Source organism: Thunnus thynnus, chromosome 16, assembly GCF_963924715.1.
Source record: "Thunnus thynnus chromosome 16, fThuThy2.1, whole genome shotgun sequence".
NCBI classification, from domain to species: domain Eukaryota; kingdom Metazoa; phylum Chordata; class Actinopteri; order Scombriformes; family Scombridae; genus Thunnus; species Thunnus thynnus.
Genome location: NC_089532.1, coordinates 28,832,483 through 28,849,191, shown reverse-complemented (window position 1 = coordinate 28,849,191; position 16,709 = coordinate 28,832,483). Strand labels below are relative to the sequence as shown.

Genomic DNA, 16,709 nt, shown 5'->3' with positions numbered 1-16,709 from the left:
TTTTACTCACAACGATGCTGTTGTTCATCGTTTGTGATGTGAAGACGTCAGAGGAATAAAAAGTTTGCGTCCTGGTATTAGTTCAGTTATAAAATCCAAACACACTGCAGAGCGTCTCTCCTGCTGGCTGCTGACAGCGCTGTCAGCTGGAGAGTGGATCACACTGGACGGTAGAGGAGGGGATGCAGAGACGCTGGTACACGTCTGTTTAAACAGGAGTTTAACTGACTTCACTACATTTAACACTGCAGCTGAGTGTCAGAACTCGGAGCAGAGGCTTAGTCACTCTGAATCACTGCTGCCCTCCACTTCCATCATCTCAAACCAATTCATTTTGAAAGCGCTGATGGGGAAACTCCAACATGGCTGGCTGACCAATGGTGTAATTTCATCACTCACTCAGTCACTCACTCATGGACAACTGTGGTTATAGGGCTGACCCCGCTGTTGCAGTCCAGCCAAAAAGAGGAACTTTGGCACTAAAAAGACTGTAATGTTGACAATTGATGTGACTCATTTGGATGCTGAAGCTTCATATTAGCTTCAGATAAACTTTTAAATCCATTTTTGCACAGAAGGGGGACTGTGGATTTTGTCCTCCATCACTTCCATTGTAAGGTCATTATGAAGGGATCTTCTAATGGTCAGTATGAACAGGAGGAATGATTACAGCAAGAAAAACATGTTCATTTGGGCTCCTGACTGTTGTTTTAAGACAGACTGTGAACCTGTCCTTTAAGGAAAGCTCCACAGCTTTTATTGTGTGTGTTTACATGCTTTTAGCTCCCTGCAGTGACCTCATTTCTTACATATCATATAAACAAAACCAAAAACAGTATAGAAACCTGATTTCCCCTGCTAGATTTCTCTTGGAGAAAGCAGATTTCTTGGCCGTGTAGATGTGTTTCTAATCCTTTTTGCATGTACACAATATATGATTCAGACAGGGATTGACAGCGTCACTGTTAAAGCAGAGCAGCGGGATAAGAGAGGAGATCATTACACATAAGGATGCATTGTTGTATTCAAAGTAATTTCATTTAAAGTGAAACTATCACTAAGTAATCTCTAATCAGGCGAATTAAAAAACATAGAATTGCCTGTGTTAAAATAAAAACACCCAGTTTTGGCAGAGAAAAATATTTTTTCTTCTTACGGTCAGGCTGCCATTTATTTCAGCCCTTTCTAAAATACATATTATTCTTTGAAATCACTGTATTTAGAGAAGCAGCCCAGTCAATAATTTATAATGAACAGCTTCAAATTCCAATATAGTGTTAGTTTATAGAAACACTTCAGCAGCGGAAAATCAGTTGCTCTCTTGTTCCTCTTTCATGTTCATGTCTCCAGTGCACACACACACTGTCACTGACTGGTGTGGGCAATAGAATAAGATAAAAATGTGTATGGAGTTCTGTTGCCAAGAATTTCTGTCTGTGAAGTTACAACCTCAGTAGAAAAAAGGACTGGAGCACACTGATCTGCAGCCTTTAAAGTCTGCTGATATTCTATATTTTTCATCTTGTCAACAAATCTCATGTTTGGAACCAAACCAACAATGAACTGATCTAACAAGTATTGTGTGTGTGTGTATATCAATGCCTGATATATCTTATTATCTGTGTTGTTGTTTCTGTTGTTGTCCAAAAAACACATGGAGCCACACAGTTGCACTGGTTTATCCAAATAACTAAAAAAGTACAGTAACCAGCTGTTTTTAAATTAGTGAAATTAATATATCTTTATTTATATAGCACTTTTCAAAACAGAGTTACAAAGTTCTCCACATAAAAACACAACACCAACAGAATAAAAGTACTAAAAGAGCAACATAAAAATTAAAATAGTAAAACCCATAAAAAAGTTTTGTGCTTAGATTTAAAGAAGCTACTGACTCAGCCCGCCTTATTTCCTCAGACAGGGTGTTCTAGAGCCTCAGCGCTCTGTCCCCCTTGTCTTCAGCCGAGAATCTGGAACAGATTGAAGTGCAAGCAGGGTCGTACAGGGATGAAAGATCTGAGATCTGTTGAGGAGTCAGACCGTTTAGTGCCTTGTAAGTAATTAAAAGAACCTTGGAAATCAGTGTAAAGAGGCTAAAACTGGGGTGATGTGTTCAAACCTGTTTACTCTGGTTAAAAGTCTGGCAGCTCAGTCAATTTCAGATGAACTGCAAATGACTAAAATCATTAAACTACTGTAGATTAATAAATTACTGAACCTTTTGTAAAAAAAAAAAAAAAAAAAAAACGAACAGAAAAAAATGATATGAAACATTTGCTGTTAATAAAGGTCTATATGTCATATACATGTTAGAGTAGTCAGAGAGTATTGAGAGATGGACTAATATATTGTCAGTGTTGACTATAAGATAGAAAATTGTCAGCTTTTTCCTTTAACAAAACTCTTCACGGTTTACTGTGAATGTTATACCAATCTTAAATATTAAATCCATATTTATAAAATGTAAAATAACATCCAGTTTTGTGTGCAGTTTTGTAGTAAATACACAATATTCACTTGTAATCACTGCGTTCAGAGATGCAACCACACCCAACACTCCATCCTCATGTAATATCAGTTTATAGAAACACTTAAGGGCAACACACACTGGTGGCATATGACACATGTCAAAACACCTATTGTTAGTAGTGTAAGCTGACACACTGGCAGCACCTCGACATGGTGGGACTTGACGCATGTTTATGTGTCAAGATACACCATTTCTTATTTACCAGTGTCAACACGTGTCAACTCTGCAGAAAAGCAGCCATTGGATCAATATCCACTCCTCAGGTTGGCACCTCCCAGCTACCGTACTTTAACTGCTACCTCTAGCAGTTTCTGGTGTATGAAAGGTCAGTAAAACTTGGGAATACGAATGTTTATTCTCTCAAAACCTGGACTAAATTTGATGATGAAAGTTGAGTCCTTACCCTGGAAACAGTATTTCAGACACAATTTCACCACAAGGTCCATTACATTCCGGAGCCTTCAGTCATATCACACAATCTTCTTCAGCAGATGGAGTTGCCAAGTTGTCATGGAATTGTGGATAAGAAATCTTGGAAGGAGGAAGAAGTCCTTAAAGGAAAGTTTATACATCTACAATTCCATCACAACTCATCAACTTCATCTGCTGATAAAGATCATGTGATATGAATGTTGTGAGAGTTTTCTGTCACCTGGGCTAGATTTGGTGGCAAAATGAAAGTTTTAATATGACTGGCATATAACTGTTGTTTGACCAGCATTTCAATCATCACATTTCAAGATGCAGAAAATGTAATAAATGACCAGTTGCGCATCATTGAAATGCAAGCAAATTCCACTCAGGTTAAACCTGGATCCCTCCTTTTAAAACTTCAAATCCATCCTGACTGGGAGCTTCACAGGGTTTGTATTTATTACAGGGCTGTTGGATCATATTGCATCAGTGTTATTGAGTTCACCCCTTTAGCTGTAGCTGTCCAACACTGGTCAGCTGCCTGACTCAGGGTAGTAAGTGACTCCGTCATACAGCTGAAAGTAAAAATAACAAGCACAATACCAGCTGGTACAACAGCCTGTGGTTTTCAAATGTGAGTTAACTAGAATATTCTGCATCTTGTGTCTAGGCATCACCACAGTGCTGACCATGTCCACCATCATCACTGGTGTGAACGCATCCATGCCCCGGGTGTCCTACATCAAGGCAGTGGACATTTACCTCTGGGTCAGCTTCGTCTTTGTCTTCTTGTCTGTGTTGGAGTACGCTGCTGTCAACTACCTGTCCACCGTCCAGGACCGTCGGGAGCGCAAGATGAGAGAGCGGGCAAGATCCCAGGTAATCACTGTGCAGCTTTGTTTCTAAAGCATGTTGTTTGGTGCTGTGAGAGAAACTCTAAACTACCATGCAATATTATTAAAAAGAGGTGTCTCTCTCTCTCTACTCATGAGCCAGAAAAGTCGATCCAGAAGGTCCACTCTCACTGCAATTTCACTTATGTACAAGAGCATCTACAGCAACAGGCTGCCAGGATAAAGGCAAGAAAACAACAGCAGCATCGAAACAAAGAGCTTGTTGGAGGAAGAGTAGTGAATGTTTGTAACCAACTGTTACCTACATGGTTTGAGAAAGTTGGTGAAGTTCAACAGTTTTGTTTGAAACAGTTATCTGTTTGTAAATGACGTATAATTGCCTTTTATTGATGAATTTAAAATTTAAGCAAATTTAAGACAATGATCCAAACTTAACATACCGGTATTTAGTCTCTTAAGAACATGGCAGTGATGTGATCTTGCCAGCTTCCTGTCAGGATCTAGCTATTTGTTTTTTGTTGTGAAGACAAAACCATCTAGTTTTCTCATAACAGATGTCTGGAATATTGGTGTGACATCCATGCAATCCATTTTTCAAATTTGTTATTATCCACTCTAACTGAAAAATACATTGAATCTAACTTCAAAGCTGCACTAATCAATATTTTTACATTAATAATGGATACATTTTTTGTGTAATGTGAAAGGTGTCACTTGGAGTGATGAACCAACAGAGAATTATCACTAACTAAAGAGCTGGTGGAGACCAAAACAGAGCTAAAAGAGAGTGAATATTGGACTTACAATCATCAGATGGACACAAATACAACTCCAAATGAATGGTTATGTTGCTCTGTGTCTGCTTGATGTGTAAGTGGGCAAGTGTTTGCTAACACGGTTGCCATATCAATTTTGTAAAATTATAGTTATGTTAATGTTATGTGTAGCTGGTTCTGTTGCCCTCAAGTTGCCAAGTTACCTTGAAACAAGTTTAATGATCTAATGCAGAGCACTGACTTATGAAATAGTTTCAGTTTTAATCAATCATTCATTTTATTTGTCCGCAATGGGCAATTGGTTGCACATCAGTGGAACAGAAACGTAGAATAAAATGCAAAGCACATTAACACATCATATAAATATAAAGTAGGAATGAGTGAATCATTTGTTTAAACAATTGAAAAATAAGTCAAATTAAGATTAAAAATGTCAAATAATAGATCATTTAATATTCATTGAATAGGTATAGTGTATGTATGTGTTCATTACATATTCCTCACAGAGTTTAGTCGAGAAATGACAGTGGGTATCAAAGACTTTCTAGACGTATCTGTTTTTTTTGGCTCATGGGACCCTAAAAAGGGAATCAGAAGGCAGCATTTGAAACTCTGGATCAAGGATATGGGAACTGTCACACAGAACTGACTCTGCAAACACCACAAACACCAAGACATACAGTAGCACATGCAGTGTTTTTGTTGTAGTACACAATTGACTGCTGCATAGGGTCATATCAAAGCAAAGTCTGTAGTTAGTTGCTTTGAATGTCAATTGAAAAAGTAGGCATAACTAGTTCAGCAATATTATCTGCTAAATTATGTCTTTAGCCTCACTTGTGTCATAACATTTCTTGTGGAATCCAAATTGTTAACAAAAAAAACAAATAAAATTCCTATGTTAAACACAAACACCTACTCTTCAACTCAAAGTACTTTCCAGCTGTTTTGCAAAGCAAAGATGTTCCTCAAAGGGAAAACCAAGGTTTTTGGAAATCTGGAGACAATGTATTCAGTCTCCTTATGGTGTAAATTTAAAGTGGCTATAATCAATATTTTTTATAATAACAATGTATCAAATGACAGTATGTAATGTCAGAGGTGTCACTTGTAGTGATGAACCTAGAGATAATTATCAGCCTCACACAGCTTTATAGCAAGTTTCAGCTCATTGTTTAGCTGTGTGGCTTTGGAAAGAAAACAAACTGTACAAATGGTTACTGTTGTACTGTAGTGATGTTTGGCAGGACAGGGCCCTCTCTGGAGTGCTGTCAAACCACTGATGCTGTCTAAGGTGGTTAATGAGATCACAGGAGGAGGCTGTGGTGATGGTGGAAGAATAAAGTAGACCCAGCAGGCATCAGCAGCATGTGAGAGCCAGGGGGAGTCCGTGTGGGAGGTAGGCATCAGTGTTCAGCATGTAGAAAGAGTGGACAGGTTCAATAGCCTCTCTTCATAAAGTTTACACCATTGTTCCACAGTTGTATTTTGCAGTACACTTTATGCTGATTTGTACAAATTTGATGATATAACAAACCAACATCTATAGCAAGAAGACAGACTAGCAGTTGACAACATAATGACTACTTTTTAGAGCTTGTGCTTCTCAGATTGCAGGTCAAGAATCCAGAATTTTACATCCTTTTGTCCTAAATCAATTTGCTTTGTAACAATTGTACTAATAATAATCCATTTAATTTGTACCGCACTTGTCATTCGTAGTGAATCTCAAAGTGTTACAGCATTGAAAACATAGAACACACAACATAAAGAAAATAATAAGAGTAAAGATGAAAAAGCCTTTCTGAATAGAAAGTTTTAAGCCATTTTTTAAAGAGTCTAGGGTCTGTGCTGCCCTCAGTTGGTTAGGAAAGCTGTTCCACAAGCACGGTGCAGCAGAGCAGAAGGCTCAATCCCCCATGGTGCAGAGCTTAGTCCTGGGGGGCCAGAGGAGCAAGCTGTTGGCAGATCTGAGAGTGTGGGTGGAGGTTTGTGGTGTGATCAGTTCCTGTAGGAAGGGAGGTGCATGTCTGTTAATGGATTTGTATGTGAGTAGTAGGACTTTGTAGCTGACCCTGAGGGAGACAGGGAGCTAGTGCAATGAAAATATATATATTTGTGTTTTCACATTCTCATCAGGATCCTGGCAGTGCTGTTCTGAATGTACTGGAGCTTCTGGATGCTTCTGGGAGAGATTGACAGTTTGGGTGATCAGGAGGCTGAGAATGGGGATGTATGATTTGAGAAAAGCTGTGGGAATGGGGTCCAGGGCACAAGTACAGAGTTTCATCTTCCTGAGGATATGCTCAATGTGGCTCTGCCTAACGCCAGTAAAATGGAGTAGACAGTGAGCTCCCAGACAGAGGGCTGATGACAGGAGGAGGCAGAGAGGAAGAGCTGGACATCAGAGAGTGAATGTTGTTGACTTGGCTCTGAGCTGTTACATCACTCTTCTGTAGCCCCAATTGGGCAACCTGATTGTGGCTTCAGGAGATGATTCATGGTGGAAAAAAGATGCTTAGGGTTGCCAGGATTGTTATTAATTAGATTGGAGTAGAACTGTGACCAAGCATCTTTAAAGGACCTTGAGTAAGTCCTTTGATGTTCATGGAAGGCCAGTTTATGGACAGTGAGCCCAGAGCGTCTGAAGCGTCGTTCCAGGACACGTCCAGCTGTTTTTATTTTCCACAGTTTGTGAGTGAACCAGGGAGCAGAGCATGAAAAATTGACTTCATGGGTCTTGAGAGGGGCATGAAGATCAAAGACACTGCTCAGAGATGTATTGTAGCTGGGCAGGTAATGTGCTAGAGGTCCATAGTCATGATGGTTGGGTCAATGCTTTTCCAGTTCCAGAAAAGCATCTGACACTTAGCTTCAGTAGGGGGGTGACAGGAATGTCAAATCATTGGAGACCACCTTGTGGTCAGACACACCTAGATCATAGACCTATTATTGATGGGGAAGTCAGCAATTACCAGGTCAAGTGTGTGCCTCCTGGTGTCAATAGGGACATCAACATGCTACTTCATGCCAAGACAGTCAATCAGACTCAGGAACTAAACTGCAAAATAACAGGAGGGGTTGTTGACATGTATATTCATATCACCAACAATGTCAATGTTGGTTTACATGGAGCAGAGTGAGGTGATGAGGTTGTACATCTCAGGGAAGAAAGATGAGTTTGGTTTGGGGGGGCAGTAGACAAGAAGCACTGTCATGGAGTATGGAGAGCCACCACCACGGCCAGAGCTGCAGGCTTTTCTATGTAACTATAGCAGGAGGGCAGGCCTCATTAAGCACATAGTACAACCAGGGGACCCTGGTTTATGCCAGGTTTCAGTTAGGCACATGAAATCAAGCCCCTTGTCCAAGATGTGGTCATGTATGAGGAGGGATTTATCAGTGAGAGACTGTGTATTAAATAGTTCCATGGTGACATTAGACAGAGCTGGGAATGGAAGTCTCTCCAAACTCTGCAGTACATTCAATATTTTGCCTCTTCACATCACATCTCAGAAGAATCACAAACATAAGGTGGTTTAGGCCAGTGGTTCTCAAATCGGGGTCCCCGGACCCTCTGGGGATCTATCTATTAATAAATCTATTAATAATTGATAAATCTGTACTGTCTCATAAAACTGGAATTTATACACGTAAACACCCCTTGCACCATACTGCGCAACAAAACAAACATTGTTGTACTTACTCCCCCTAGCTAGCTTTGAGCAAATGGAAATTCTGATATGTTGTGACACATCACATCAGTATTGCTATGACTGCTGTTGTAAAGAAAATATGAGAAAATATGATGATAGCTATATTGAGTTTGGCTTTATTGAGAGCAGTGACGGAAAACCACAATGTGTGATCTGTCTTCGGTTGCCAACAAACAAAGCCATGAAGCCAGTCAAGCTAAAGTGCCATCTGACAATGCAACACCCGGAGCCAGCATGCCAGTAAACACACCCACACACAACCAACTACACCCCATTCTATCACCTCCCTCCTGACTCCCCACCGGCACTGACAGACTGTGAAGAGGATGTGTGTCAACTCTTTCAGAGACAGAATATCAGGAAGGCAACAGGCCCAGGCGGCATGTCACCCTCCTGTCTGAAAGTCTTTGCTGATCAGCTAGGCCCCCTTCACATGGATCTTCAACAGATCACTGGAACTGTGTGAAGTCCCCTCCTGCTTCAAACGCTCCACTATCATCCCGGTCCCCAAGAAACCCTCCCTCACTGGACTAAATAACTTCAGGCCCATTGCCCAGATGTCTTTGGTCATGAAGTCCTTTGAGAGACTGGTGTTGACCCACCTGAAGGACATCACAGCCCCCCTACTGGACCCTCTGCAGATTGTCTACAGGGCAAACAGGTCAGTGGATGAGGCAGTCAACATGGGATTGCACTACATCCTGCAACAGGATCCCGTTCAGGGATTTCAGCTCAGCATTCAACTCCATGATCTCAGAAGTCCTCCACACCAAACTCACCCAGCTCACTGTGCCCACCTCCACCTGTCAGTGGATCACACTTCCTGACAGACAGGAAGCAGCAGGTGAGGCTGGGGGAGAGTCGGCGCTGGCATCCCTTAGGGATGTGTGCTCTCACGACTGCTGTTCTCACTCTACACTAATGACTACACCTCAGGAGACCCCGAGATGAGTCTACATACAGACCGGAGGTCAATCACCTGTGGTGCAGTCACAACAACCTGGAGCTGAACACGCTCAAAACTGTGGAGATGACAGTGGAGGAAGAGGAGGAGCCCCCATCATGATGGGGCGGCTGTGGTTTAGGAGGTAGAGCAGGTAGTCCACTAATCGGAAGATCAGTGGTTCAATTCCTGGCCCCTCCAGTCCACATGTTGAAGTGTCCTTGGGCAAGATACTGAACCCCAAATTGCTCCTGATGGCTATGCCATCAGTGTGTGAATGTGTGTGTGAATGATTAGTTCCTACTGATGCGCATGTTGGCACCTTGCATGGCAGCCTCTGCCATCAGCGTATGAATGTATGTGTGAATGGGTGAATGTGGTTTGTAGTGTAAAAGCACTTTGAGTGGTTAGAAGACTAGAAAGGTGCTATATAAGTGCGGTCCATTTACCATTTACCATCACTGCTCCCCCTCACCATACTCAACAGCACTGTGTCAGCTGTGGAATCCTCCAGGTTTCTGGGATCTACAATCTCCCAGGACCTGAAATGGGAGTCCAACATCAACACAGTCATCAAAAAGGCCCAGCAGAGGATGTACTTCCTGCTCCAGCTCAGGAAGTACAACCTGCCTCAGGAGCTGAGGAGCTGATCTAGTTTTATACTGTGGTTATTCTGTTCTCTGCACATCCATCACTGTCTGGTTGGGATTGGCCACCAAACAGGACAGGAACAGACTACAATGGACAGTCAGGTGTGCAGAAAAGATTATCGGTGCCGACCTGTCCACTATCCAGGACCTGTACACCTCCAGAGTCAGGAAACGGGCAGGGGAAATCACTGCAGACCCCTCACACCCTGGACATAATCTGTTCCAACTTCTCCACTCTGGTAGGTGCTACAGAACACTGTTCACCAAAACCACCAGAAACAGGAACAGTTTCTTCCCCCTCACAGTCACACTTATGAACAGTTATCTTGACTGTGGCACTCTGCGATAACCCTGGAACACAGTACCCACGGTACCTACAAATGCTATATATTTATTTTAGTCTAAAATACAAAATGTGGAATACATTTCACTCACTCTTAACAGACTATATATACTGTACATATCCACCTACTATATGTATATAAAGTAACGTCATTTTTTTTTACCATTTAATGTTTATCTCATCTCTCCTTGCAGTCTTCACTTCTTTGCACTATTTGTATCCTGTTTACAGTTCACAAAAACGGTTTCACCTGTATATAGTCATTCCTTGTGTATATTTCTGAAGATTGTTGTGATGTTATTTTGTACTTGTGTAAGTACACTGAGAGCCACTAAACTGGAGTCAAATTCCTTGTATGTGTAAACATACTGTACTTGGCCAATAAAGATGATTCTGATTCTGATTCTGATTCTGATTCTGATTCTGATTCTAAATCCAAAGACTTTTTCCAACAGAAGGGTGAGGGATACACTCGCCAGGAAAAAGTGAACGGTTAACCTTGTAACCATTTCAGAAAAAGCACAGAAGGCTTATTTGGTGGCTCAGCGGATTGTAAAAAGCAAGAATATGCACACAATTGGAGAAGAACTCCACTTCCACATACTTCCAGCTGCGGTCGAATTGTGTGAGGTTATGCCCGGAAGAACATCAGGTGAGGAATTATTCAAACTGCTGAATGTATTCAAGACCGAAGCCAGACTGAGCTGGGAAAAATGTGTGTCTGTGACGGTGAGGATGGGCCACAAGAGTGGAGTTATTGCAAGGATAAAGGCTGTCAACCCGAATGTCGTGGCGATGCGCTATATGCTGCACTGCCAAGCACTTGCATCCAGTGTTATGAAGGCAGAGCTTCACTCTGTTTTGAACACAGTTGTTGCCACAATGAATTTAGTGAAGTAAAGAGCTTTACAGTCACGTCTGTTTGAACAGCTTTGCCTTATGTTTTTAATATTCTGCTTGATTTCTTCAAAAATAACACTGAACTGATGTGAATTGTTGGGGGATTTCAGTATAGGCGTTTGAACTGTTGACTATTAAACATGATGGAAGGTCTGACACTATCAGACCACTGCTGTTTCCACACTCACTGATCCACTGTTTGATGTCTGTACGTTAAGGGAATGAAAAGATGTAATACATTTACTGCACTCTAAACACTCATGAACTGGTTTGTCTGTGTTTATTATTCATTTTACTTGATTAAATAACTCCAAAAAAATCATGGGAAGAAGCTATTAAATGATTAAAAATCCTATGTGCAGACCCACAACAACAATGAATTGATCTTACCAACAAGTTTTGTGTGTATCAAAGTCTTGTACTGTATAGCTTCTTCCTCTGTGCCATGCAAATGCACTATTTCTTCCTGTTTGAGTAACCTTTGCTAAAAACTACAGTGACCAGCTGTTTTAGGAAATTATTGAGACTTAAAGAAAAAAACTATTTGTGAGCTGTTTTTTTAAGATTTATGCCTTCAGTTGGAATCAGTGGGCTGACACTTTGTGGGCACAGACAAGGTAGGGAAAGAAAAGTATTGGGAGACCAACTACCGCATTGTTTATGTTAATCAGTTCAATGGATTTGTTGACAATAAGTAAAGTATAAAATATTAACAGCCTTTAAACAAGTCTTTAAACAGTACTGAAAACCAATTCCAGCAGCTCCTTCAAGGGAGCAATAATTTTCATTGTTAACTATTATGGTGTTGGATAAAATAAACGAAGTGTAGGGGATTTTTCCACTCTTGCACCCTGTGTACACTGCTTACTGATTCCTTCCATTCATTTTGATGCATTGGTCAAGAGGAAATGTTGACCTAACAGTGATGCTAAATGCTAGGCCAGGTGGTCACCACAGTTACTGTAAAATGGATTATTCTCTAGGGACATCATAGGAAATCATAGGAAATTAATAAAATTTCATGGCATACTTGCCTGTAGTTGTTGAGAATTCTCACTCTGGTCCTAAGGGTTAGTGCAACCAATAGATCAATAATCATTGCCATCATTAGGCCCCTGTTTTCTATAGAACAGGTTAGGGAGTGAACAATAACACTGGGATCAGTTTTTGAGATACTTTTCATGGATGAAAGCATTGGTCAAGAGTAAATGTTGACCTCATGGTGCTTCTAAATGAAAGATGATCACTGCAGTTGAATGATATTACTCTCTAGGGATAATATATATTCAAATCAAACATTATGGCATTCTTGCCTGTAGTTGCTGACAATTCTCACTCTGGACCTATGTATTGGAGCAACCTACAGATTAATAACCATTGCCATAATTAGGCCCCACGATTAGCCTACTGAGGACATTTTGATGGTTTTGGAGACTTAGATTTGAAAACTTAAAGCACAGGATGCTTGATAATGTCCCTAAACTTTGGTGTATTCCTTCAAAATTCCAAATGTATCAATGATTATGTTGTATATTTCTTTCCAGTCATTGCCCTGCACCTGTGGCATCTCCCAGACGAGAACCATGACCATGTTGGATGGCACCTACAGTGAGGCCGATACCAACAGCCTGGCTGGCTACACTGAGGAGCCCATGGTGCCAGAGGAGGAGCAGGAAGAGATGCACGAGGTTCCAGAGAAACCTGAACACATGGTGGTCCATCTGTCGGTCAGCAGCGAATCCACCACCACCAAGAAGAAGAAGAGCCTGCGTGCCCTTAACATCATCCAGAACACGCACGCCATTGACAAATACTCCCGGATGATTTTCCCTGGTTCGTACATCTTCTTCAACCTTATCTATTGGTCCGTCTACTGCTGAAAGACACTCCTGAGTCGGGACTGATTAACACAGACAATATGAATGCTGCATCAAAATGGGACACTTCTGGACTAATAATAAGAATGGTGTTGTACTGTGTGTCTGGTGCTGATAGATCTTTAGGTTTAACGCCTTGGACAGTAACAGCCTGAAAAGATGAGTTGTCAGCAAAGTTCAGCATTGAGGCTTTGGTATTGATTGGAACACTCCTTTTCAGATTTTTTTTCCTCATGCAGCAATTTGAATGTTCATTAATGCTGTCTAAACTAAAACAAACACAAAAAAATCATTTGAATAGTGTTTTTAAACTACTGATGCTCATTCTTCTCTCAGTCTTTTGTCAGCTTCATCAACTGTCAACTGCTGTTGAAAAGCTCTTTGTTCTCAGGACTGCTGTCCTTGGAGTTTGTGAGATTCTAGATTTGGCTGAAGAAAAAGTCAATTTTTGTATTTGACTCATAACACTGATAGATGAGGGGAAAGGTACAGTTTGCATTTGTTCATGCTGTGAGCTACTCGGCTGATGGGTCGATATATGATGTATTTATATTTCATTTGTAATGATCATCAGGTTGAGAATCACCAGGGTTATATGTTTTTCGGGTCCATTCTCTATCAGTCATGAATTATAAATTTCATGATGTAATCCTTATTTTCTCAACATAACTCATATTTTTAAGCCTGTTGTCTCAAAAAATTATATTTCTACTTAATGTTGAGCTATCAACAGGACTAAGGGTTTACAGCCACATTAGCAGCTCTGTGAGGCTGTGCTAATGCCAGCATGCTAACATGCTCATGTAAACATGCTGTTGATGTTTAGCAGGTATAGTGTTTACCATATTAGTTTAGCATGCTAATATTTGCTAAACACAAAGTAACCTAACTAACCTGATGGCACTAGAGGAAAAGTTAAAGGGTCACCAATGATTATGATTCATCCTGTGGAGAACATGAATGTTTGTAACAAAGGTCATTCAATAGTTGTGGGGACAGTACACTCGATTGAGACATTTCACTGAACCAAATCTGTTTGTGGCACTAATTTAAAAGTCAAGGGATTAACAAAATCAGTTGGATTTATCCTCTGGAGACCTTGAATATCTGTACAAATTTTTCATGTCAATCAATCAGACAGTTGTCCTGATATTTCACTCAAAACATGAGATGTCAACCTGCTTATGGTGCTAGAGTAAGTCAGTGGATCAACAAAGTCATTAGGATTCATCCACTGGAGAAAATAAATGTCCGTACAATATTACATGGCAATCTAGAGATATGTCAGTCTGGACCAAAGTAATGGACTGATCGGCCAACACTGCCATCCCTAGAGCCCCACAGCTCGCATTGCTAAAAACTGTTTTCTAGTGATCATGACTTTAATGCATCTTTATCTGAGGATAACAGCCTTTCATACATCATGGTCTATCCATGTGGTTTTCATCATTGAGTCATTTCTCTCAGCTTTGACATGTAGGCACCCCATAAGTGAATAGAGGAAAAGTAATAGAGTATAAAGAAACTATAAACTATAAACAGGTCTTAGGATCACACCACAACACCATTTGAACTCTTTTATTCAAATCTAATAATTAAGTAATGACCTTGAGATAACAGGCCTAAAAAATATTAGCAGCCATGGCCCATGTTTACATCCGTAGTACCAATCATGCAAATCATGTATTTTCCACCAATTTGGTACTGGTTTTCTGATTCCAGTTTATGGTCATGTTGTTCTGATGTATAAAGACTACAATGACTTTTGGAGAAACTAGCCTCTTGGTAAACTTTCTTAGCAAAGTAATTTGCACAACATAACACTGGATTAATTAAAGGACAATCTTATGTATTGCTAGTTGCCTTAGCATGGGACAGAGATATGTACTAATGACAGACGTATTAGTGATGACTATGGTGATGCTTATAATATCTAAAAGGTTTGTTGGTTAGTGAGACATTTTCTCTTAAGGTCATTGTAGTCATTTATCCTAGTTAGCATACATAATGAACAGAAGCTAGCTTAAAAAAATGTCTTCGGATGTTACAGCATCCCCACTGATAAATGAAGACATTCATATCATTTCAGAGGGATTGATTTCTCTGAAATAAACATTGCGTATAGATAGACACTGGATTTAGCTTTGTCCATGTTGCATTGACCAGGCAGAATGTTGAGTTTTCCCTGAACTTCATTAGAAATGAATATGCCTGGTGATATGTTGATTGCACTTCTCATACTGTGAACATGCTTATGCACTTGAAGTTGCTGTTTTAATTCCCTTTGATTGTACATCTGTACTTTTATGTACACAAATATCTACAGTAATTAACTTCAAAAGATACTTCAAATGAAGCTTTTGTATTCTTGTTATTGATCTAAACTTTCATTTCAAGTTTCGTCATTAATATTTTGACAGATTTAATCTTATTCAAATACATACTTACCTTTTGAACAGTATGACCTAACAGTTACTGAAACAATGTGACCCAAGTCTCATGAAGAATATTTGCCTATGACTTTTCGTCAAGGTTTTATTAAAGTGAACCTAAATAAGTTTTAATGAACACAGTTCCCCAGACTACCAAACCATGGTCTGTCACTTCTTGCCCACTCATAGTCAGCTGTTGTTCCAGTAGCTTTCATTGCTAAATGTATTTTTTTTTCATTTATGGCTTCTTTAATCATTATTTCTGAAAAGCATTATTTCTGTCCATGAGTATCTGCTACTGTACTGTTTAGTGCAATTTGAACATACAGTATCATCATTTTAACAAAGATAAAACAGTTATTTTGTCTTTCATTCATCTACTGCTCCTTCAGTGCTTTTACAGGATATCTATGGCTAAGACTTGTGAAACATGTGAGTGATAACAAACTAATAATTGTTATAACTAATGGCCATCTCTGTTGAAAGGATGATGTGTTCAAGTTTTGATACACTACACTACAGTACAGTGATAGATACTCAATTTTCTTAAAGTATGGACAGAAACCTCCAGCACTATTTTTCAGACTGATGACAGAAACTGTCCATTAGAACATTACATCTGTTACATTCTCTGGCAGAAGCTAGTGGAAGAGAAACTAGCTTCAAATGGGTGCAGAGCTTTGGCTCTGTGTATGGTGGCTCAGAGGTGCGAAACACAATACAAAAAATTGAATTTCAGAAAACACGTTTCAGAAAGTACCTTTTAGACAAGAAACTTTTAGAAGATACAAATTTGGTGAAAGACATCAGCATTTCAATAACGCAAAACTTTTTTTTTAAAAAACACTTGTGTATTGTGTATTTAAAGTTTTATTCACTGCCATACTTGACTGTTTATTAATTCCCTTTGGGAAGGCTCTGCCATTGATCTGAAGAGCCTACAATATTTGATGACGATGACTCAAACAATGTGACAACAAATTCAGTCAGAATTAAGGATGAAAAAGATAACAGCTATCTTCCTCTTCTGGTTTCTTAAGTGTCATGCTTTCTGAAATGTTGCTGTGTTTTCTCTAATGTTTAATTTATTTCTGTCCATGAATGTTCCACTGCTACGTATCCTGTGCAGGGTTGCAGGGTAAAGGTGGATTCAAATCTAGGACTAGAACTGCATGATAAGTCAATTATTTAATCAACAGAAAATTAATAGGCAACAATTTTATTAACCAATCAAGCATTTTCATTGCAAAGCTGTCAAACATACTTGACTTGCC

General features: G+C 39.9%; 1 protein-coding gene across 1 annotated transcript in view; it reads left to right on the top strand.

Annotated features, from left to right (window-relative positions):
* gabrr2a (gamma-aminobutyric acid type A receptor subunit rho2a) overlaps positions 1 to 13,295 on the top strand; it is a 65,997-nt gene extending 52,702 nt beyond the window's left edge. The window contains exons 8-9 of the mRNA XM_067613829.1: positions 3,615 to 3,823; positions 12,671 to 13,295. Of these exons, the coding sequence (XP_067469930.1) occupies positions 3,615 to 3,823; positions 12,671 to 13,006 (545 nt within the window). The 3' untranslated portion in view covers positions 13,007 to 13,295. The remainder of the gene's footprint in view (positions 1 to 3,614; positions 3,824 to 12,670) is intronic.
* The last annotated feature ends 3,414 nt before the right edge of the window (positions 13,296 to 16,709 follow it).